This window comes from Macrobrachium rosenbergii, chromosome 4 (genome assembly GCF_040412425.1).
Source record: "Macrobrachium rosenbergii isolate ZJJX-2024 chromosome 4, ASM4041242v1, whole genome shotgun sequence".
In the NCBI taxonomy this organism is placed as follows: domain Eukaryota; kingdom Metazoa; phylum Arthropoda; class Malacostraca; order Decapoda; family Palaemonidae; genus Macrobrachium; species Macrobrachium rosenbergii.
Window position 1 is genome coordinate 64,394,778 of NC_089744.1, and position 25,895 is coordinate 64,420,672.

Below are 25,895 nucleotides of genomic sequence, written 5' to 3' on the forward strand. Positions count from 1 at the left end.
TTCGGCCCCTAGCTGCAACTCCCTTTCATTCCTTTTTTACTGCACCTCCGTTCATATTCCCCCGTAGGGTGGTAGTGCCACCAGTGCACCTCATGCGGTGCACTGTAGACATTACTTGGGTTCTTTGCAGCGTGCCTTCGGCCCCTAGCAGCAACCCCTCCCGTTCCATTTAATGTACCTCCTTTTATATTCTCTTCCATCTTACTTTCCACCCTCTCCTAACAATTGGTTCCTAGTGCAACTGCGAGGTTTTCCTCCTGTTACACCTTTCAGACCTTTTATTGTCAATTTCCGTTTCAGCGCTGAATGACCTCATAGGTTCCGGTGCTTGGCCTTTGGCCTAAATTCTAAATTCAGTTCAATTTAATTCCGTTCAAATTCTTTAGTCGATCTTACTTTCCACCCTTTCCTAACAATTGATTCATAGTGCAACTTCTTTCTTATACCTTTCAAGCTTTTTTACTATCAGTTTCCGTTTCAGCGCGGAATGACCTCATAGGTGCCAGCGCCTGGCCTTTGGTCTAAATTCTGTATTCTATTCCATATGGTACCTGATGGAAATTCTTATGCAACTGCTGAGTAACATTTTAAGTTTGTGTTATTGTTCTCGTCATGTGGTTCGGATTCCACAATAAGCTGTAGGTCCTTTTGCTAGGTAACCAGTTGGTTCTTAGCCACGTAAAATACATCTAATCCTTCGGGCCAGCCCTAGGAGAGCTGTTAATCAGCTCAGTGGTCTGGTTAAACTAAGATATACTTAACTTTTTTCGTTATCAAGTTATTCAGTAAATTGCCTCTTCATGCTGTCATTTCACTGAGACATCTGGATTACAGTAGTTACGCCAAATTATAGTAATGATCCTTATACACATTTAGTACAGTAGGACAACCTAACATTAACTTTGAGTCAAGTAGGATAACTGAAAAGAATGAGGATCAGTGTTCATTTCAGTTCTCGAAGGGGACGAGGAGGGCCGAATGGGCGCTTCCCCCCAAAATCCAGTATGATTCGGTTGACCTAAGCAGTGATTATGTGCTTAGTTGTTAGTCGACTGTTGTGAGTCGCATTTATGCGGAGTGAGATTATAGACGTGTTCATTGCGCCGTCAAAATATGTATCATCAAAGCAGAAAGGCCTTAGCGAGGTAATCTCCACTGGGGTGAAACCGTTCACCCACCTTATTCCGTAATGAAAGTTTGATGAATCTGAAATTACTACAGTTCTCTCTCTCTCTCTCTCTCTCTCTCTCTCTCTCTCTCTCTCTCTCTCTCTCTCTCTCTCTCTCTCTCTCTCCAACTGATGAATAAAAAAAAATGTGTTACTATACGTGATTTATTTTTCTGAAGGTAGTTTCTCATTTTGTGGAAACCAATTCCCGACGAAAATCTGAGCAGCAGTGCTGTGGTGTTAGAGGGGGTGGGCGTGGTTTGTATATAGGTAGTAGGGCTGAGGTGGATCAGGGTTATTCCTCACGGAGAGAGAGAGAGAGAGAGAGAGAGAGAGAGAGAGAGAGAGAGAGAGAGAGAGAGAGAGAGAGATCAATACACCTACTCCTTCACAGCTGCTTCAGCCGCCCTTGCTGTTAGACCTGCTAGGCCTGCTGCTTACAGCTGTTTAGAAATTCAGTGCTTCGAGGCATCAGGAAGTAGGGTATAGGTGCGTTCTGGATAATTTTGGTCTCTCCCAGGTTTCATTTTCCTTTCACCTTGCCTTCTTTTTGTTCAAATATGTTTCCTAGTTTAGAAAACTTAGTCTTGATCGGTTAAAAAAATAGCTTTGAATATCCTGCACTGCATTATTTTACTGCCTAGAAAACTTTACGTCGAACATGACTTGGTCTGAATGGTTTTGATATTTCAAGTATATTTTTATAATATTTCAAGTATATTTTTATATCTCGTGATGTATAGGTACATATGACTGTGAGTTTTTAGGTCAAATGTTGGATATCCTGAGTCTTCTGTTATGTAAATGACTGCAGACCGAAAGTCCTCTACAATTATTTTTAGAGGAGATTCCCCAGGGTTAAAAGTTTGGTGACCTCTGCAGCTGCTCGGTTTCCTTCATCGATCAGATGAAACAGCGTTCATCTGTCTTTGTATAACATTGTTAGCGGGACGAGGAGGAGCTTATGGAAAGCACAATATGAGAATGTACTCTTTCTGAATAGTGAGGCAAGTCTCTTTTTAGTGTTCGTACTTCTGCTTTACGGGTAATGATTGCCACCTAAGCATATATATAACAACTCACGCTTAATTTTTATTTTGTATAACATACACGGTTGCTCAAGAAACAATCTTTTGCGACTTATCATTTGGTGGATGTAAGCACCTTCGTCTTCTCTCCGACATTAAATTGAATATCCTTCTCGAATGAACGGGAAGCCACGCGTTGAATGTGTTAGTATTCGAAGGGAGGTGACGGGAGGTTTCCTTTCAACAGTTTTACCTTCCCTTTTCTTATTTTCTTTGTCCCTTTCCTCCTCTCGTTCTTTTGGTGGGAAGGAAGTCTGGTAGACTTGGTATCGACCATCATCAGTTCAAGCAACGGCAGGAGAAGTTGAACAGCAGCCGAGGTTTATGCTCCCGCGTGGTTTAATTCAGCGGCATTTTTTGAAGTGCCTCACTCACCTTTAGTCAAAGTAAACGTTTAAACGGACTTGAAGTGCTATGCAGCCGTGCATTCATACAAGCATGGCTTAGCATGCCTTCGCATGCCTTCGCCCGTTGCCGCGTTTTCTCGGTGACTAAGGATTTTTTTCTCTTGCGAGAGGGTTTGCCCTTAACATGACGAGTTTCATGTTAAAGCGATTGTAGTCGCATTATTTTCTTTAACGTTTCTTTTGATTGTCAAATGAAGTTTTACTAGTTTCAAATCTCTCTCTCTCTCTCTCTCTCTCTCTCTCTCTCTCTCTCTCTCTCTCTCTCTCTCTCTCTCTCTCTCTCTCTCTCTCTCTCTCTCTCTCTCGGATTTGTCTCCTTTTAAGTATGAACTTTTGGTAGTATGGTCTTGATTTCAGTTTTCGTCACCTTTCTAGTTTTTGTAATTCTATCCGCCCTCAGATCTCAAAAACTACTGAGGCTAGAGGGCTGCAAATTGTTGTGTTGATCATCCACCCCCAAATCATCGAACATACCAAATTGCAGCCCTTTATCCTCAGTAATTTTTATTTTAAGGTTAAAATTACACCACCGGGCCGTGGCTAAAAGTTTCATGGGCCGCGGCTCATACAGCATTATTCGCTGTAAAGAAAACTCGATTACGCCGAATAAACTTGTGCGCATATTTTACTTGCTTTTTTTTTCATTGTAATTGATTCATGGTAGAAATCGTCCTGGGTTTTAGAGTGTGACTTCCTTAGAAATGACTGTGATGTTGCATGGAATGCTTTCGATGTTGTATCCTTGACACATAATGGCTCTAAGTTACAGAATATCTCCCTTGGAGGAAAGTGTCTGAATGAAAGTAAGACGTTTGTGACCCCATAACGGTAATCGGATTGTGGTCCTCATCATGAGGACTTGAACATGTTGACTTCAAATGAGTATAACCCATTATAGTTTCCTAGTCGTACCTTGATAAATAAACATTACGGCCTTTCAAGTTTGATTATTAACTACTGTATAGTAGTAGTAGTAGTAGTAGTAAGTGATATGAATTATTTGGTGCAAATTAGTTTATTCACCCAGCGGCCTTGGTGCCGATATGAACAGGGTGGTTTCGCCTTTCACAGCATTTAAACCCTCGCTTAATAATTACTAATAACGCTACTACGACTACTACTGCACTGTGAATAGGAGTCTCGCTCCCTTGAAGCTGATCATCCACTGGGTAAAGCAACTGCAACTCATGTAATGCTTAGTCTTGCTTTTAAATGCACGTGTCTTCGTCTGAGGAAGAAAGCACTGGTTTCCTTGTGTGTTTTTTTTTATATTGTGACACTGACTGCCGATATTGCTCTAATGCTCTAATGGCATATAAGGTTAAATGTTCTTTTTTTACTGACTTGTGTTTTATTCCTTTACTGCTGTCACTGTTATTTTTGCGAAGTAATTTATTTAGGCGCAGTATATTTTTTAGTCATTACGTTTAATGTTAATTTTCACTCCAGTATTCGCAATGCAAGATATCATTGATGCATGGTCCCTTCGAGCATGTTGCTAAAGGATTGTATATACTGACAGTTTAAGCTCGTAGTTGATCGTGAGTGGTAAACAGCTACCTTATTATTGCCTTTTTAATTTTTTTTTTTATATTTCTCTTCTGAAGTCTCACGTATCCATAGTTCCCTGTGATAGGAAAAGATATGTTTTTCTGGTATTAGTTCGCATTAATCTGTAACTTATGGATATCCATCCCAATTGAGCCTTCTTAAGCTTGGGTATAAGCATCGAAAGAGAATTTTTTAATGATCCCCCCCCCAGGGGTTTAGTACCCTCTGTACCTCATGCGGTGCACTGTAGCCATTACTTAAGGTTCTTTGCAGTGTTCCTTCGTCCCTAGCTGCAACCCCTTTCATTTCTTTTACTGTACTTCCTTTCATATTCGCTTTCTTCCATCTTACTTTCCTCTCTCACATAACTATTCATTGTGCAACTTCGAGGTTTTCCTCCTGTTACACCCCTCACCTTTTTACTGTCAATTTCCGTTTCAGCGCCGAATGACCTCATAGGTCCCAATGCTTGGCCTAATTCTACATTCTATTCTGAATGATGGCCAGATTGTTTCATACTAAGGATTGGGGTTTGCAAACTTCAATTTTCTTAAGAAACGGTCTGGTGTTCGTAAAACAAAACTAATGCATAACAATACCACTTGGGCTGTACGGGAAGGAAATAATAAAATAAAATAACTCGGAACAGGACGAAATAGTCAACGGAGAAAGACCAATAACCTCATTAGTATCTCTGCCCTTGCAAGGTTTCGTTACGCTCGTAGTGTATATATTATAGCATTGCTCTCGACTGGTTGGTTACGTCACTGCTCCCAGTATTAACTGACGCACGCGTAGGACTGTGTGTTCGTTCTTGCAAGTTCTCTGCATTGTTCCGCTTATATCAGTCTATTGACCTCATTACTTCTGCTGCTAGACTGAGAATTTCTTCATGCTGTAGTTTTCCTGATCCGTAGTTCTTCTGCAGTCGGAAAAGCGGTTCTTTTACTTGTTTTTATTAAATGTGGATAGATGTTCTTTCTTGATTCACCAGTTAAAGTAACAAGACAAAGTTTTTATTTGGCCAACCTCTGCTTGGGGGAAACGTCTTGTTGGTGTAGAAGTACACTGTACACAAGCCCGTTCTAGCACATGAGAGAGAGAGAGAGAGAGAGAGAGAGAGAGAGAGAGGAGAGAGGGGGGAAGAAGGTGAGCAGGCAGGCACTGGATGACTTCATAACTCTGTCCAAACCCACGTGAGAAGGAATTTATCCCTATTGTTTTTCTCTAGAGGCTTTTTGTTTTCTCGCAGCTTTTCTTTAAACATTCTAGTTTAGCTGCAAAATTTAAATTCAGCCTTAATGTGGTTAGTGAAGTAATTGTGAAGAGCGCGTTATTTCAGACAAAGAATAGAAAGCTTCATTATGTACGGGCACACCTTTCCGTTATTCTTGTTTGCGTTGTCGATACATTGAAAACCGGTGTTGAACGTACCGTTTTTAGTTCTGTGAACGAAAACTATTGTGACGGCTTTGACTGTCCATCCACACTTTTTCTGTCCGCTCTCAGATCTTAAAAACTACTGAGGCTAGAGGGCTGCAAACTGGTATGTTGATCATCCACCCTCCAATCATCAAACATACCAAATTGCAACCCTCTAGCCTCAGTAGTTTTCTTCTTATTTAAGGTTAAGGTTAGCCATAATCGTGCATCTGGTAACGATATAGGACAGGCCACCACCAGGCCATGGTTTAAGATTCATGGGCCACGGCTCATGCAACATTATACCAAGACCACCCAAAGATAGATCTATTTTCGGTGGCCTTCATAATGAGCTGTACAGAGAAATCGACTGCGCCGAAATTTTTTTTATCGGCGCATTTTTACTTGTTTTGTGGTGCCACGTGACACTTACTGCGTAATCCGTCACAGAAAAATGCTTTAAGTTTTGCAGTGTGGGAAGCAACATTGCTGGATAGCGTGGAAGCCAAACGTGGTAACCTTGCAAGGATATTGAACTTTGTCATCTAGATCCTGTCAAATTGGTTTATCAATTTTAAGACGCCCGAAGTTTTTTCTGATGACTTCAGATGAAAGGATTGATAAGACTTATGTAATCAGGTTTTAAGTAGCGAGTTACATAACCGGCTCTCGAATCTTTTATCGTCCACCCTTGGGGTAAGAGAGATAACCTATCACTCAAAGCGAAAACTATTTTTTCGAGAGAATTCTGAAGAGGGTTCTTACACCGCGCATGTTATACAGTAAAAGTATGTGGCAGTGATAAAGAAGGTCTGCTAGAACTTGGCATCATTTCTTACTTATAATGGCACTCTTGAGCCAAGGGGGCTCTGGTTTTAAGTTATGAGTATCATAATTCTTTGATAAGATGTATGTAGATAGCAGTGGCTTTTAGTACTTAATTGAGTGTAAGGAAAGTTGAGAGCTCTAGCACTAAACTTGTGTCAGTGAAAACTAAATGTAACTTTTTAATAAAAAAAAGTGTAATCAGAATTTATAATTTGGTATTTTAATATATACTTCGACACTTTTGAGACACACATGAGAGAGAGAGAGAGAGAGAGAGAGAGAGAGAGAGAGAGAGAGAGAGAGAGAGAGAATGTTCCGGCAGAGACGAGAGGCGAAACATGCTCTGCCACAGAATGCCATGAATATCTTATGAATGGTTTTGTACCATTGACGGGTCCATCCAGTTTTTTATGGTATACATTTTGGTGGATACTCTCTCTCTCTCTCTCTCTCTCTCTCTCTCTCTCTCTCTCTCTCTCTCTCTCTCTCTCTCTTCCTCCACAACAGTAAACAAGTAATAGATACCTAATTTACGCATTAGGTCAGTAGAGGCATTCTTAATTTTAGGAGACTCCTCCATTGTCCCTCGTCCCCCTCTCTCTCTCTCTCTCTCTCTCTCTCTCTCTCTCTCTCTCTCTCTCTCTCTCTCTCTCTCTCTCTCTCTCTCTCTCACACATACAGTACCTGATTGTTTCATTTTGCGTATTTTCATTCTGGTATATTTCGTAGTTGTCAGTTACAAAACTAATGAATGTCACTCGTATAGCCATAAGTGAATTTCAAATATTAGCTTATTAATACCGAGCCGATTAAAACCCTTTTGTAGCATTAAATTCATACCTTTTTCTTGTAGGGAAGAACTCATTTCTCAAAGGAAGAAGGTTGAAGCCTGAAATAAACCCAAGTACATACACCCATCCCCTCTGGCCCCCATCGATCCTATAAGCTCAACTTTATTATGTCTACTTTAGGGAAAATAGTGACGCTGGTTTATAATGCAAGATGGATGGAGGGGTAAGATAGAGCCACGGTCTCTGTTTTTGGCCAGGCGCGATCTTGACCTTGGCAGCGTAACATGTAATGCATATGACCAATGAAAATATCTCTTCAGTAAGGCAGCCTTTCTTTGCAAATAAAGCTTGCCTTGGCTTCACCAAACGTTCTGTAAGGTGACAAGCCACAACTTCAAGCAAAAAATTCAACATTGTCACTTGTAAAGATTCGAATGAGTAAGAAAGTGACCTAATGGGAGCGAAGCTTTTTAAGAAATGAGTTCTTTCCTTCTTTCTTTATTTGAATCTTCAGGTAAACCCCTTACGGACAGAGTCAATAGACCCAAGAGGGCTCCTAAGGGAAATCATCCTGCAGAGAGAGTGAAAAGTTAAAGGAAAAGGTGATAAATAAATAAATGTGAGGGAATAGAAAATAAATCGATGCACCTGTGTTCAGGAGAAGTCAGCAGAGAGCAGAGATGAATTTGCTCCTCGTTTAGATATTTGGAGATCACAACAACAGCACTTGGCAAATTGTTCCACATTTTAGTTGTAGTCAAGATAAAACTCTTAGCAAGCTGAGTAGTATCAAACTCTTTTGCTAGTAATTTTTATCTTGGCTACAACTAAAATTTCGAAATTGTAGTTCAATTGAAACTTTGCTTGGATCCCTCTCATGGTAATGTAGTTACGACCTACTTCTTATTGCGGATTTAATAATGGTCATTAGAGCAGTCTTAGCCTCATTTAATAAAAGTAAAAAAATGCGCCGAACTTTCATCGGCGCGATCGAGTTTTCTGTACATCGTATAATCAAGGCCACCAAAAATAGATCTATCTTTTGGTGGTCTCGGTATAATGCTGTTTGAGCCGCGGCCCATGAAACTTTAACCACTGTCTGGTGGTGGCCTGTCCTATATCGTTACCAGACGCACGATTATGGCTAACCTCAACCTTAAATAAAATAAAAACTACCGAGGCTAGAGGGCTTCAATTTGCTATGTTTGATGATTGGAGGCTAGATGGTCAACATAACAATTTGCAGCCTTCTAGCCTCAGTAGTTTTTAAGATCTAAGGGGGGGGGATAGAAAAAAGTGCGCACAGAATAAAGTGGGGATGGACAGACAAAGCCGGCACAATAGTTTTCTTTTCAGAAAACTAAAAGCAATCCTACGAGAGGTTCTTTGCGATTTTTGGCTTAATTGCTAACACATGACAATTATAAGAATTCAAGAAACGTGAGTAGTTTAATCAATTCCTTCCATGTGTAAACTTTCCACGGTTATATTTTCTCGAATTATGATGTTTGATAAATACCTGGTAAAGTAAGTTTGTAATTATACACTTGATATTTTAAATTTTGTTCTGACTAGTGTTTGAGTGGGTGGTTACGTGATGTTGCCTTGGCTTAATACCTAACATTTTAAAAACTTCTGTGAAGGAAGTTTTATGTAATTTTTGGACTGGATAGGTTTTAAATACATTTCGTCAAAAAGTAAATTATTTACTCGAACGGACTGTACCCGAGTCACTAGTGTTTTAGGCATTATTTACAAATAATTTTTTTTATTTACGCATTGAAAGTTGTAGAAAATATGTCATTAGGTCACTTCGAAAGACAGGATGAAAATAACAAATTAGGAGAAGTGAAGAGGTTCGTAAGTTTCGAGACATTTTGGTTGCTTTGTTGAGCTCTTGTCGTTGAAATAAAACTCCAACATTGTTCTAAAAATAAAAGTGCTTCAAGTCCTGTGTGGGTATACTTGCGACGTTACCTCACTTTATGGGTGCTTGTATGAAGAACTGAGAGATGGCTCTCCGCATAAGTGGCGTTGGAAACGATGTAGATGGCGGGCATTGTTAGATAAAAAATAATGCTGTAGATATACTAGTCCCATGTGTGCACTTCTAGATTTCTTCTACACAAAAATTGCTGGGTAGTTATAACATTTAAAAGTTATGCACATGAATATACTGGTACATATCTGTATGAATAGTGCGATAGAATAGGTATACGTTGTATTTGAAATATTAAGGCTATCAGGTCCAGATGGGAATTTTGAGAAGAAAAATAGTGCAAAGTTAAAGTTGACTCTTCGAAGCAAGTAGACTGGTCTGAGGTTCAGGTAAAGCTTGGAACATGTGCAGTGGATTGTTTTTTGTTCACCCAGTGTTTTAAATGGAGGCTAAGAAGAGGAGAGAATATGAAAGTGCAAGAGTATAAAGTAAAAGATAATTAATCTTACAAAAAATACGTTGGTGATGCATGGGGGTATTTAAGTTGAGAGTAATGAGAACTTGCATTGACTGGTGACAGTAAAATTAGGATAGAGAGCAAAGGAATAACGAGAAATTGAGATGTGATGTAAGAAACAGACTGACGTGAATAGGTAGATTGGTGTACATGGTTCAATGAATCATAAGTTTAAGCACTGAATGTAAAAAGATTTTCACAAAGTCGGTGAATAGGAATACATACGGAGGAGTAAAGGTACTGAGTTAGTACATTGGAAGGAGTATGGATAGGTACAGAGGAAGGCACAAAGGAAGGCAGAGAAGTACATGGGAAGGCAAAAAGTTGGAAGAATGAAAGCGTTATGCCAGTCTATCGAAGTCGTGTGGTTTAATGACGAAATGTTCAGTGGGGGGTTAAAAGCTTGGAAATTAGATGTGAGGTTACAGTATTTGGAAAAAAGTATTAGCTTGAAAGTGTAAAGCTGGGGATCAAGGATTATGAGGTGGTTTGGTCATATATGGAGAATGGGGGAAAGAGGAGCTTTTAAAACTGTAAATATAAGGAAGTCTTGGTAGGAATTAAGTTGAGTTTTTCACAAAATGCTAGGTTGTGTGTATGACAGAATTAAATTGCAAAGGGGTAGCAGAAATCTTGTAAAATGAGGTGTATCGCGGTGTATGGAAAAGTCTTGGTTAATTGCAATTGGGGCTCTTGTTCAGGTACATGGAACGGAAGGGAGGAGGCTGGTACGTCTTGGCCTCTTTTTGTATAAGGGTACATCCTTGTGCCAGCCGTTGAAGATGGACAGGCACTACCATCTTGCTTTTCTGAAAGGCATCTCTCTCTCTCTCTCTCTCTCTCTCTCTCTCTCTCTCTCTCTCTCTCTCTCTCTCTCTCTCTCTCATACAAAAGTTCAGCTTTTTCTACATATTCAGTTAATGCTCCTCTTACAAATTTTTCATTTGTGTAATGTAAAACATTTTTGACAGTTTACATGTTTTAATAAGTTATCGGTGACCCTCATCAAAAAAAAAAAAATGAGTACTGTAGTGTAAGTTGCGTAAAGTTCGAGCCTCGTCTCAGTAAACAGCGTCAGATTGTAGGGCTCATATTCGTATGGACAGCATGTGGACTAAATGGCAGGCGTTCATTTGTATTCAAATATGGGACTGTTGGCTTTGGAACCCTTCCTGACTAGAGGAGATATCTCCTCTTGGGCAACGGAATCATTTGAGTAATTATGTGCCGCAGTAGGTGCTTGGAGGACAGAAAATTCCACACATTGGAATTAGGTGTTCTGTTTCTATTGAAGATTTCGGTAAATTCAGTTGAACCTGGGCCGTAAACCAAAGAAGTGAAGATTTGGTAATTACGAAGTTTTTTTTTTTTTTTGGAGGAACTATATACTCGTTAAAAAAAATTTGAACTTAAGTTTTTAAAAGGGCTAGATTTCAAATCTTGGAATATTTTCTGTTATTTACCAAAATAAAGTACCACAGATACTCTTCAGTTTAGTACGTTGTGTGTGTGTGCGTGTGTGTGTGTGTGTGTGTGTGTGTGTGTGTGTTGAATACTGATGTTCTCCATGCTTCTGCATTGGGGCACTTAAAGATGATGTCTCCATACAAGATAAGACATTTTCAGGACACAGTGACCGATTTCACTTATGGATGTAAAACGGGCAGACCTTCGTCGGTTACATTTGGATTTTACTTGACCGTTGTCTTTAATTACACCATCATTTGGTAACCTTGGTCGAGGTGACCAAATAGGCCTACTATAGCATTTTCTTTTGCGGTTTCATTTGCTTATATGCCGTCAGTTTTGGACTCGGGCAAACTGATTTCAACTCCTAAATGTACAGTAGGCATTACTTAAATTCATTGCAGCGTCCTTTCCGTACTTAAGTGTAACCCCCTTTCATTCCTTTTACTGTAACTCCGTTCATATTCTCTCTTCTTTCTTACTTTCCACCCTCACCTAACACGTTTCATAACGCAACTGCGAGATTTTCCTCCTTCATTACTCTCAATTTCCCCTTTCAGCGCTGAATGACCTCATAGGTCTCGGCGCTTGGCCTACATTTTATATTACATTTCACCCCTAAATTTAGGTTTGGGCTTAAGGTTACAATTTCGATTTTGTCATTCAAAAGATAATTGTGGTTACGGCATGGAAAGTGCATGAAGGCTAGTAGCACTGTGTGGTAACTGGTTTATTTATTGTGGTTGCTTGTGTTGAGAAACAAGGTCACTTTCATATGTCTCTCTGATAAAGAGGTTGTGCATGAAATTTACTTCACAAGTGGTTGGCAATGTTCAGTTACTGTTCAGAGGGAATTATTCCTCACGAAATACGAAGTAGGGTTTAAGAACTTTTTCGTTTCATTGGTTGGAAGTACTCAGTGATGTACAAAGATCTTTCTTCCTAAGTGAGGCTTTTTTAAGTTCAGTGTACCTAGATGAATATCTCTCTCTCTCTCTCTCTCTCTCTCCGATATGGAAAGAATTGCCGCTGACGTCGTCATTTATCTATGTATTTTAACTTAGATTGTGAAATAAAATTTAGTTTAAATTGGGGATGTTCCGTATTTTTTTTTAAGTAAAAGAATTGCAATCTTTTATTTATTCACCCTAGAGCCCTTCAGTGTGTGCCGAGAGAGAGAGAGAGAGAGAGAGAGAGAGAGAGAGAGAGAGAGAGAGAGAGAGAGAGTGGGGGGATCTGATAGTGGTAATGTCTGTTACATCATATACTATATTATATATAATTATAAATACATAAGAGAGCAAATTGGCACTGAAACAAAGAAACAAACACGAAAACGACGAGATTTCATATAACACAACAAACAAAAAGCTACCAGAGTACCTGGGAAGTACGTCACGCGTTCGGAGGTCCTCATTCGAGACTGTTTTTCGGCAATATAGTATTATATGATGTAACAGACATTGCTACAATCAGATTCTCTCTCTCTCTCTCTCTCTCTCTCTCTCTCTCTCTCTCTATATATATATATATATATATATATATATATATATATATATATATATATATATATATATATATATATATATATATATATATATATATATATATATATATATCTCTCTCTCTCTCTCTCTCTCTCTCTCTCTATATATATATATATATATATATATTATATATATATATATATATATATATATATATGTATGTATGTATGTATGTATATGTATGTGTGTATTATAATATATATATATTTTATATATATTATATATGTATATACATGTGTGCAGTGTAAATTGGGATGCTCATTAATGTTAGGTAATAGGTGACGATGAAGTAAACTTACTTTTAATACCTCTCATTAACATTGAACATTCAGAATTTTAAAAATTTAGAGCAATACAGATATCTACGTATTCTGTTGCAGATGGTGCTCTCTCGCTCTCTCTCTCTCTCTCTCTCTCTCTCTCTCTCTCTCTCTCTCTGCGCCTCGCCCTTGAACAGTCTGTGGTACCAAAAATAGTTCGTATCCAACCACTTGTTGATGACCGACCTTGTGGCAGTTTGTGCGAATCGGGGAACCTTATCTCTTACTCTACCTTCTACGCATGCGTCACTTCACGCTCCGTGTGTTGAATGCTTGCATAAAAAATGTGCGACTAGATGATATTCGTATGTAGCAACTTAAAAAGTGGCAAAATGTATAAAAATTTTAACCAGCGAGCCGAGTATGTATTTGTTTTGCTTTGTTGTGAATTTGAAAATATACAAATTTTTTATTTTATCGATATATTTGACGTATTTTATGCGTTCAATTTGGAATACTGCTTGCATGCTGCCTTGCGATGATAACATCCTACATTGCCGTGGCTTCTGTACCCTGTAGATGGAAGTGAAGTGGCAACCCCTGACTCTGCAGAGTATCCCCACCCACCTGATCCTTAGGATAACGAACAGTTGGAGATTTATTATTCATTCGATTTTGAATTTGTTAGCATTCATTAATCACTGCTGCCTCGATGAAACATTTACGTAACCAGCTGATACCTTGCATATCGATTGAAGAGAATGAGGAGTTGGAAGAAAATGTCGCAGTCGCTGGCGTTTAGATAGGGAGGGGTCCTTTGGGGTCTTTTTGGGGGTGTGGGTGGGTGGGGAGGGAGATTGAGCTGCTGCAGCTGGGCGGAGTATCCTTGATTGCATTGCGGGTGTAGGTGTCCCAGTGGCTGGGCGGGTGTGCCTGGCTAGCGCGAGCTGGGAATGGCGGAATCCTTTTCTCCCTGCGGGATGATTCCTCAGGGAAATAAACCTTTTCACACCTTTTCCTCTCCTGTCCTAATCGTCATTCGGGGTATAAAGGAAACTACCAGGAGTAAGACTGTTATATTTACATAGGTCGTTGTGGTTCAATTTGTTACCACTGGCGCTAGTGTTTTAATATAGTGACGTAATGGTTATTTCCAGACCAGGAAGTTTTTACTTTTCTGATTGTAGATGACGTAACGTTGCTTGTCTAGTGTTTTTTTCTTTTCTCATTTCCTGTAAAATATAAAGAATTTCATTTGCTGTTGCCATGTTTTCAAATGTATTATATTGTCAACATTTAACAAATCATTGCATATTGTAAAGAAATAATTTTATAAAATTTATAAAGAATCTTTAGCTCTCATATTGCGCCAAGAGCTACTGTAAGTTATTGATTTTTCTTAATTTTTCTCTAATTAAAATTTTATTAGATCGTTATCTGGGAGCCGGTTTTCAGAAAGCTTTTTTCTGATTATTTATGAATTGATAGAACTGGATTGGATATGGTATCTCTTGGAGAGGAAAAGTGTAGTTTATTTTAGGTTTCTCATGTGTGGCCTTTTGCTCATAGAAGAACTGCCGAAAGCTCTGATATTCTCACAAAATTAAACTTTCATTATATTCTTTACATGTTCATTATGAATTTTATAACAATTCCTTGTACAGGTAATGATAATTTGGTTTTGTTACGTATTGGTGCCAATCCCCATAAATTATGCAAATTTTTAACATAACCCGGCACAGTGTTTGCCAGAAAATGCTTCGTCTACCCCGAGTCATTATTTAGGTTTTATGGGAAGTCTTTTATCACCTTCAAGCCGTAAATCATTCTAAATTTTGATATAAGAGGCATATCAGAATATGCCTTATTTTACTTCTTTCTGATCACTCCAAAGATTTCTTTATGGCTTTGCACAGGAAATGAGCATTTCATTGGAAACTTAGCACGTCAAAGGTTTAAACTTTAAAGGGTGACGTGAAGCTGTAGGAGTTCTGCTGTTGTAACAAACCAAAGTTGATAAAAGTGTACTTTTACAGTTGAGAAAATTTCGTGTTTTAAGATTTTGTGATATTTAATGGCTGGGTTTATTGCAAGTAGTTTTTGTGATGCACAAAAATATTTGACACACCTTAAGTTTTATAGAGTAGGATAATTAGCAGATGTTTACAGTAATACTACTGCCATGTGGATCAGGCCAAGGTATTTGCGCCATGAAGATGGTAATGCTGTGACCTTGTATACCTCACGCTCATGAATCGAAATTGACCTAGTGCCAAGTACGTTGACTTGAAACATTTAACATGTAGAATTAGGTCGCCTTATGACGGCACGGTCTTCGAGCTGGGGCTTTCTACATATCACTGACCAATTGCGATTCATGAGCGTGTGAGGTTGCAGCATTATCATCATCTAGACGTAAATGCTTCGGTCCAAGCCATATGGCAGACACCTACAAAAAGAAATCTTGTTAATTGAGATGCTAAACTTTTTCATTCTGTTTTGTTTATTTGTTAGTAAGAAAGTAACCATGAAACATCTATATCCCGCGATGATTTCCTGGCTTGAGCGTATCTCTCTCTCCCCTGGCGGTATTGTTACTGTGCCAATTTTTGTCAAGTGAAGGTCGCCTTCACTGTTGGCAAGTGCACACAGGACAACGCAAAGTGAAGTGAGGCCTCAGTATGTCCCTCCGTCCGTTACTGTTTTCAAGAACATGGGATCAAGGTTACATTTCAAAATGGCGTATTTTTAACTAGTCTCCAACACTTCGCAGATCTTGAGGAGTTAATGATGGTACTAGGGTGCGAGGGCGGGACCTGGTCTCTTTTTTTTCTTATTTTGGACTATGCCTCTATTTTTCTACTTTATTCAAGTCTTAATGTATTTTATCTACGATAAACAAGCGGGAAGTAGGTGTTTAGGTGTACTTCGAGGTTAATTGATTACCAGCTAAATTTTTTCCCTGCCAACATGTAAAACTAACTCTTGCTACATCGTGAGAAGTTGTGTGTATTTTGTTTTTTGTTTATATTATGTTAAGCTTACATTAAACTTTGAAGGATTACTCAAACTTTAAGTTGCGTTAGAGTTGCTTTTACGTTTTTTTATATTTAGCGTACTATAATAATGACACTGAAAGTATATGAAGATCCAATTATTTGCATGAAAGTTTAAAATATCTCCAATTAATTTGTTACACTGTGGTAAATATGTATTCTTTACAGCTCTCTCTCTTTAGTAACTTTCGACCCCCTCTCTCTCTCTCTCTCTCTCTCTCTCTCTCTCTCTCTCTCTCTCTCTCTCTCTCTCTCTCTCTCTCTCTCTGCGAAGTGGTGGGATCTTTTGTGTCCTAAGTAAACGCTATAAATATGGTTGGTTGTTGGACTGTCAAAGCAACTTACGGCGACTGGGCTTGGGTACGCCAAGGTTTTATGATAAATCACCGTCACTTCTTATTTTAACGTGCTTGTTTTCCCATTTGTATGGAAATTCTTAATATTTCTGCCACACAGATTATACTCGTAGAAACAAATCATCGACGCCCACCACATTGGCAGCTCCACTTGCAGTGACAGCGAGGCAGAATAGCAATTTTTCGTTTATTCATAAATTGAATATAATCTCCTTGGAACGCAAACAATGAGTTAAACCGTAGACGCGTGTCAGTAAAGAAAAGGCTATATTTAACTGTGTGGTTGGTGCTGGAGTCTGTGTGGCGGAAAAGAGGCAACAAGCGGAAGATCGGGAAAGGAATTGAAGTGTGTTTCATAGGCCTACATTGCATCACTAACTTTTCACGATCTTAAATCGTGATTTATGATCAGTATTCATTTAGAAGTGTAATCGGTAGCGCTGTAAGAGGTTGCAACACTCCCTTATGTTGCTTCGATGTTAATGCAGTGTTGGCCTTGGCATCAGGGACACCCATTTCGCACGTCCCTACTCACGAACAACGCTGTGTTCATGTTGGCCCAACCCAGGTTACCTCGTGGTCTCCTCATATTATATAACATTTGCTATATGACCGGTAACTGTACTGTATTTTACAGGAGGTAGAATAAATTGAGTACTTTTCGAACCCATTAGCTTTGTAGAACTGGGGTTTTTGATTTTCATAATTACAGTCCATGATTGTTTGTATATTTTTGTCCTGGTAACCTTGAAGCATAGATAGTAATTTGTTGCAATGTGCTTTATTTCCCTTAAATTTGTTCTCCTTGTCCAGGGGTTTTCATGAGATGTTTTAGTCTTTTAAGAATGGGTAAATATTTTACATGCATAGGGTTGGCCAATTTTTTAAAATTTTTGATGTCATAGTATTAGTGTACTTGTTTAGTGCTTCTGTGATGGTTACTACTAGTTACATAACTTTCGTTGAATCATTTTGTGTAATCGTTATTTATAGCATTGGAAAGTTTGCTGTATACAGTCGGGAACCAATGAACTTTAAATGAAAATTGCTAGGGACAGTATTTTACTGTCTATTTTTTAGACGTCTTTAAGGGTTTACTTTCATATTTGATAAAATTTATGCAGTAAAACGTTCTATGAAATAAATCGTCTCCGTTAAAGTGTAATTGGTGAAAGAAAAAGTTTTGTACCTTAGCTAATTTACCTCTAGTCTGAGTTGTTAGCTGGACATGCAGAGAGCATGATACTGATGAAATGACAGTATTAATGAATACTTGATGCAAAATAGTATGTTAAAAGGCAATGCACATGAAGTTGCACTTGAGTCCTTGAATATTTGAAAAACATTCGGTACACTTGCAGTACTTTTGAAAGTGATCGTGGTTGCCATTTACGGAAAAGTAAAACATTCACATGTACACTTAATAAAATAAAAAAATAATACATTTTCGCAAGTTACTGCTGTAATGCCTTAAGGTCAACTTTTCTTATCTCCAGAGTTGTGCCCGTAATTACGTTTTGATGAGACTCTAGTAAGTAGTAACAAGTCAAAGGTTGAGTTTTTAATCCCGGGATTTGATGGCCCTGGTTTTATTTATCGTCGTAACATCCCATGTGTGCAAGGTATGGCTGTCCAGTATACACTAAGCCCGTACGACCAATTTATCGAGAAAAAAATATGGAGTGTAGTTGCAATGAAGTTCTTTGTTTTAAAATTTTCAATAAGTTCTACAGTGTTTACCTATTTGCTGTTTACGGCAATCCAAATATCGATGATTATGTATATGACTCTTTTGGAAAGGATTAGAATGGCTCAGTCACAAGATTCAAAAGCTTCATTCGTTTTTTGTGGAAACTGTAGTGCAAAGCACAGCATTGGCGTCGTGAGGGTTGCTGGCGCCTGGGGGCAAAGTCTTTTATGGTGCCCCCAAAGGGGGCCCGGCGGGGGAAGAACTATTTTCATTTGAGTGTGCTAATCTTGGAAGGAAATGTTTGCCTTCATTATTTTAGATATATTATGTTGAAAACAAAACATTGTAATTTGCATAATAATATTCTGGAATGATAGAACACAAACCGAATTTTGCAAACTGAAATAGTTTATTTTACAAATAATGGATATACTGTAATTAATTAAAAAATCATTAGCCCTCATAAATAAATTCCAAAATGTTGATAAGATAACTAAAATGTAGATTATAGTAAAGCATCACAGTAACCAGTAACTCTTAATAACCAAAGACAATTGGCAAATTAAATAAATTTGATTAAAAAAGGAGTTAAACATTAGGGAATACAGGGGGCTAAGAACATCATGAAAATGTACAATTTTTTGCCAGCATAGAAGTTAATACTAGAAAAAAAAAATAGATTTTGTGGTAAAGACTGAATAGTTATAATGCCTGACAAGAAAACTGGTAAGAACAAAGATGAATTAGTTCACTAAACCTTACTTTTCTTTAAAGAATGTTTAACATGCGTCAAAATAATGAAAACAAAAAATTAAAGTGATGGATGCTTAGGATCAACCATATGTAAGGAAATAAAACGGTATGAAGGTACTAGAATGTAAAGATAATTAGACAGATATTGATAACAGAAAACCTAAAGAAAAGGATTGACAATGAATTGTAGGACATGAGTATTGATGCACGTTGTAGTGTGTTTACAGTTTTATCTTTTTAGCTTTTGCAGCTGCAAATTTGTCTCTCACGTCATCAAAGTTTTTGTTTGCGATCTCTTGCTCTACACCTAGTAGAGTTAAAGCTGACAGTCTCTCTTGCCCCATAGATGTTCGCAGATGTGACAAGATAAGCTTCAACTTACTAAATGATCGCTCACAACTAGCACTTGATACTGCAATGGTCACCAGTATCTGAAGGGCAACTCGAAAGTTTGGGAAAACACTTTTATCCCCATGTTGAACAATGAAACAAAGTAATTCCTGTGGGTTAGTGATCAGAATATCATCTCGTGTTTTAAGCAGCATTCTTCAATCTACAATTTCGCTGAACAGTTCCAAGCCATCTAAGTCAGTGTCAGAAACTTGCCACATTAATGTACCTTTCTTTGATGTATGCTTCATTGGTTGTAGATAGCAACTCCTTAATACCCAAAAGAAAGCCAAACTTTGAATCCAAGTTATACAGTCCGATGAACCCTTCGCCCATTTCATTATGCATTCTGTCAGTAGTACCTTTTAGCAGATGTTGCATCTCATTTTCTGCAGAGAGGCCTGCATCATCTCCAGTTTCACCAGGCATTTTTTTCCTCACTCTACATCGTCTGGCAATTCTCACATCCCAAGCATGACAGAGCTCCTTTGCTTTTTTGATAGATGTCTGGCAGATATCCTCCCGATTAGCAAGGAAATAAACTTGCAACACTTGGATATCTTGTGCTGCCTCATGGAAATTCGTTTTTGGATCCTGCAGCTGCTTCTGGACTCTGTCAATCTGGGTAAAGAAAATGTTCCAAAAACTTAGTGCAGCAAAGAAATCAAATGTCAAAATTCTGCTCAATAGCTGTGTTGCTTCACTTCTGGTATCTGTTGTCTCATTCAAATCACTTCCGATGGTCTCTAAAAGTTGGACCAAATCCCCCACATTTTCATGTATGGGTTGAACTGCATCAGCTCAAGCACTCCAGCGTGTTTCAGATTCAGCTTTCACAGACATAGGCAAATTCTTCTGTAATCTCTCCCATCTATAGGTCTACCCTGAAAAGAAAGCATACACTGCCTGCACAGTTCCAAAAAATGTGACCATCACCACCTCACGAAAGAAAACGAAACACTAGATTGAGGGGGAGTAACTGTCCAGTATCTTTGCACTGACTCAGTCACTGAACCACTCATTTTATTTTAGAAGTACGTAATAAAATTTGATAGTAAAGTAATTAACACATACTGTAATGACTACATTTATATATAATGAACATTAAAGGAAGCCAATCTTCATTAAATATAAAATATGTACTGAAAACTCATAAAAACTTAAAGATTCTAAGTTACTGGTTTCATCACCCCATTTCCCCTAAAACAGATGTCTTCCCAACTTCAATTTGGCACCCCCTCAATACTGTGCATGGGAACATATGTCCCCCCCCCCCCCACGACGCCTCTGAAGCACAGTGAGTGGCTAAATTCAAATTCCACAGATCAGCATGGCCGGTTTGCTCCTGAGTTCTATGTATCCTCCGATTTTGTCCAGCTAATTGAGGAATCCACGCACATTTCTGGTAGTAGATTAGACTTAATATTGACGGATGTTCCAGTTATTGTGAAGTCCAAGGTCTATGGATATATAAGACAGACATAGGTATGTCAATCAGTACATTGGAAAAACGGTCTGGCTAAAATCCAGAGCCAGTTGGGGTTGCATTATTGAAGTTTGTCAGTCACTTAATATTTCAGTTGCTATATTCGATCCTGATCTCAAGAAGAAGGTAAATGAAATGCTGATGACTATTTTAATAAGATATGTCCCTAGAAAGGTCATAAAATTTAGGACAAATGACCAGCCATGGTTTGATGATACATGTAGACGAGCCTACCATGACAAACAAACCAAATTCAATGCTTGGAGACAATTGTTCAAATGAAAATTACACCATTTTTGTCATGTATTGCTGTGCTGCGAATAGAACTTAACCATAAAGTCGTGAGAAATTACAATAATTCCTTGAAGAGGAAACTTGAAGGAATTACTAAGCCTCATCAGTGGAGGACCAAATTGGCATCGTCTGTCTTTGGGTCAGGTTCGTCTTTCATTCCACCACTACTAACAGATGATGGTAGATTGGATACTGGCCCTAGAGAAAAGGCTGAACTGCTTCATAGAGCTTTTGAAGCTAAGCAATCAGCTGAGGATGTCCCTCTCCCTGATACTTGTCATCTTGAACCTATTCTTACAAAATTTGCATTTCGCTCCAGGGATGTTAAGAAAATTCTGGATAATCTTGATAGGTGGGGTGGAGAAGATCCTGATGGTTTCTTCCCTTTGGTTCTAGTATGTTGTCTCCTAAGATTAGTAGATTCTGTAGATTTTTATGTTGACGTAGTATCTTTGTGGATGAGCGCAAGCTTAGTAATACAGTGCTTGTTCCAAAGAGCATCATATCTGCAAACTGCAGTAACTACTACAGGCCAATCTCTATTATCCTTACGCTCTCCAGAGTTGATGATAAACTTAAAAAATTTTTAAGCCACTGTGTAAGTATGTGGAATCTATTTTTAAGCCACTGTATAATTATGTGGAATCTAAAGGATTGTTAGCTTAGTCAATATGCATACAGGAAGCAGTACCTGCAATGCTCTTTTCGACTTGACATGCCATTTGCGAGGGAACATTGATAAGGGTTTTGAGTGCAGAGTAATTCAAATAGATTTTAGTGCTGCTTTCAATGTAGTAAATCACAAGGCATTCTGGAGTGGATGGATATGTTTTAGGATTACTTCAAGATCTCCTTACAGGTAGGCAGCAGTGAGATGATGTGGACGGGATCTTTAGTGAACCAAGACCTATTGTGTCTGGAGTTCCACAGGGCAGTATTCTTGGTCCACTGTTATTTTTAGTGTATACAAGTGATATAGTTGTTGGCCTGGAAAACAAGATTGTTCAGTATGCCAGCAATGCAACATGTGTGGGTATAGTAAAGTCTCCACTTATGAGAAATGAAGCTGCCCTCAGCCCCAATCAGGATATGGACTGGATCAGGGAATGGTGTAGTCAGTGTGGTACGAGGCTGAACTCCAGGAAAACGAAAACACTATTGATTAGCAGGTCTCATACAGATTTCTCACCCCATCCTCCCCTTCAGGTGGATTGAACTTTGCTGAATGAGTCTGAAGCTTTAACTATTATAGGTGTAACTTTTGACCCACATCTAACTTTTGAGAAACATCTAATGAAAGTTTCAGCAAATGCCCCACAAAAGTTAGGTATTGTTTGTAAGGCCTCATGTATTTATAGCAGTGATAAAATCAGTGCAACTGGTTCTAGGTCATTTGTACTTCTTTATGGGAATATGTACTGTTCTCTGATGTGGATGAATGCTTCTGCCACAGTGGTTCATGGTGGTAGGATTGTTTCATAATACAGTAGTAGTTATGACTTGGACCATTGACAGGTGGTCTTGTTTGTCACTTTTTCATAAGTTGTATTACAACAGAGATCTCATATTCACAATTGATCCCTGATCCCCTTTATCTGCTGAGAGCAACCAGATTTGCTGAACAGCAGCACCAATATGCAGTTTATGTGCCAACTGTTGAACTTTCAGTTCCAGAGTTCCTTTATTCCTCATATCGTTGGACTGTGGAACAGCCTCCCATAGGATGCCGTGCAATTGGAACTTCTGAAGTTCAAGCGAAAATACAATGCATTGCTGCCTTAATACTATTCTTCTTGCATTTTAATACTTTTTTATTTATTTATTTATTTTTTTGATAAGTGGGATATCCTCTTTATGCATTTCACTTGACTGCTTCCTCCTAATTCTTCCTGATGAACACCATATTCTTTGGAAGCTTGAATTTCAAGTCAGTGGCCCCTGTGGGCTTGTTCCATATGAATAGGTTTCATCTACTGAATAATAAATATTTCAGAGTAGTTTACTCTGACGATTTAATATTGAACAGTTAGAAACTTTAGAATAATTGCCATGTTTTTTACTAAAATTTGGTAGTTTCATAAGCTAAACATTAGCATGGGGCTTGAAAGATTTGTTGATAGTGTAATTTACATTTTTGTGCCAAATTTGCATGTTAAAATTATGGAATGGAAAAGGGCATATGAAAGCATGGAAGTTCTTATAAACCTGTAGATGTTTGTCATGTTGGGGCAGTGCAGTCCTCTAGAAAAATCAATGCTATACAGTATATATATTCATTTAGGTTCTTGGAATGAATTTGCCTGTGGCATTAGCCTTTTACAAATATATTCTTTTGTAATTTTCATTAAACCTAATTTTTTCCTTTTAGGTATTCGTTACTCAATGGACGTATGCGCTGATGAAGTGAAAGCTTTGTCAGCTTTGATGACCTTCAAGTGTTCCTGTGTCGATGTTCCCTTCGGTGGTGCAAAGGCTGGTCTTAAGATTAATCCAAGAGAGTACTCCATCAATGAGCTCGAGAAAATTACTCGTCGTTTCACCCTAGAATTGGCCAAGAAAGGATTTATTGGTGAGTGACTAAAGAGCAACCTTACTCATGCAAATCTGAAGTATTTTAGAGACTTTATAGCAAAAGAATTATATACTTGATTTGTCATATCAATGAAAACTTTTTGTACTAATCAAGTTTTGACTTCTTAGTGTTCTTGTTGTAGTGAACAAATTTTCTTGAATATGATTACCTCAAATTGTTCAGATGAAGTAATTTACTACTTTTTCATCAACATCAAGCTAGCATTCTTATTGTAGGTGCTCACTTAATCTAAGGGGACCTTTTCATGGATTTGAGCCAGCAGCTGACATGCATGCTAGATCTGCCATCGATTTTATGCTGCAGATTGACTGAAGCATTCTTATTGTGCAGTACTGATATTGGAATTATAGATGCTTGCAAAAGGGATTGTGAACTCTCCTTGGAGACACTGCTGTTAAGCAGGTGTGAGTTGTTGAAGACCTAAATTGTAAATATTTCACAATAAAAGTTAGGAAGTTCATTCATAGAGAAAGGATGTAGTTCAAATAAATAAATTTTGTTAGTACTGTATGAAAAAAATAAAGTATAAATCAAGAGTGATAGATCAAAAGTGGTAAATTTTGAAGAGATTTTCAGTCAAGTAGCAAAGAATATGACAAAAAGGATAAGTGTTGTCAAATTCAAAACTAATAGGTGTCTTGAAAAAGTATACTCTATTTTATTGCAACATAATCCAATTCAACTACTTTGTGCCAACCTTTTACATTTTTTTGTTATAGTTCAGAGTAGGATAGAATACCCTTGTAGATGAATAGGTTTAAACTGTGCTTTGGGTTAATAGAAAATGAGATTTGGAAATATGGCTGTTTGACCAGTGTGTCATACCATTATATATTGTGTTGCAGATTTTAGGAAGATTTTAGAATAGATTTTGAGAATTGTTCTTTAAAGCTTTGAATTCCAGGTTAGTTCAATTTTTAGTGCTGACATCCTTGTTCTTTAAAGCTAATCTGTCAACTTCCAGGTTAGTTCAGCATCCATTTTATATTTATAGTAAGATGTGAAAGAGCATTAAAAATAAGATGTTTCGATTTTACGATGTTCGACTTCACGACGATTTTAGTGCGCTGAACGAAACGGAACATAATGCACATGAAAAAGATTTTTAGTGTTCATTTTATTTTGTTGATCTTGTACAGTAGTTTAACAAGTAGGTAATATAGAGTGTCTTGGTGTTTTTCTTTACACACAGTATAGGTAATTAATGCTTGATTTAACTTGAACTATTATGTTAGGAACCTGTGATTTTGAAATTTGTATCAAAAAGATTCAAATATAAAAAATTAATAATTTCCAAAAAGAACACTTGCCTTTTCTGTGCAATAGACTTTTGAATACAGTACAGTAGTTGCTGTCATACAATAAGAATTAATTGAAATAGTCATGAACAACGATTTACCAAGATTATTTTTTCCCATTACATAGTGTTAATCGTGATATTCCAGGTTTACCAATTTTTTTTATATAATTTAAGTGAGATTTTGCTGAATTGTAAATCCTGTTGACAAGGAACTTATTTTAATTTTAATCCTAAGTATACCTATATACATGAGTATTTTACCAAAGATAATCTTTGTGTATTGTTTTTTTGCTGTCTTAAGTAACTTTTCAGGTAATCCACTTCGAGCAGTATCTGATTATTCCAGCTCTCCCCAGAGTTTTTTTTGTTTTAATATATTTCTTTCTCCACACTGCAAAATGTCGCCTGACATCTTTATTATTGTGCTTCACTTACTTGATATCTTGAGAATTATTTTACGAAGTGCATGTATATGCTACTAGGACCTGGTGTGGATGTCCCTGCTCCTGATATGGGTACTGGAGAACGTGAGATGTCATGGATTGCTGACACATTCGCCAAGACTATTGGTAAGACAGTGACTAGTTAACCCCCTATTACTTGCATCCTTTGGCTTTGGCACCTCTTCTCTTCCTTTGGCACTCTCTTTGCTACTAATTAGGTTTGAGGGAAACTTGAAGAGTAGATCTTCTGACCATGGTAGGCGAAGAATGCCGCAGCAACGCCCCGTATACAAAACTGGTGCCTGCGTAAGGATCATTTACAGGTCCTGTTTTCCTGGGAGAATCTTTGAAAAAATCACTCAAAGCATTTAAGGTTTTTCAAGGAGTTCATAATGAAATCCACAGGGCCAGGTGTAGATGTCCCAGCCCCCGACATGGGTACTAGTGAACGAGAGATGTCTTGGATTGCAGATACATTTGCAAATACGATTGGTAGGTGAATATTTCTTGAATATAAATCTATATTTATGGCCATTTGCCTATTGCTGT

At 38.0% G+C, this 25,895-nt stretch overlaps 1 protein-coding gene across 14 annotated transcripts in view; it reads left to right on the plus strand.

The window, feature by feature from the left end:
• The window catches only part of Gdh (glutamate dehydrogenase, mitochondrial), a 96,534-nt gene that overhangs the window by 35,240 nt on the left and 35,399 nt on the right, over window positions 1-25,895 (plus strand). For 8 of the 14 annotated variants that reach the window (XR_010852068.1, XM_067098434.1, XM_067098444.1 and 5 more), the window contains 2 exons: window positions 23,379-23,579; window positions 25,386-25,472. Coding sequence is in view for 13 of the 14 variants with exons in the window: in XM_067098434.1 (XP_066954535.1) it covers window positions 23,379-23,579; window positions 25,386-25,472 (288 nt within the window). In the remaining variant the exon portion in view is untranslated. Of the gene's footprint in view, window positions 1-23,378; window positions 23,580-25,385; window positions 25,473-25,751; window positions 25,839-25,895 lie in introns of all 14 variants that reach the window. The other 6 variants (XM_067098451.1, XM_067098438.1, XM_067098524.1 and 3 more) reach the window with 1 other exon arrangement.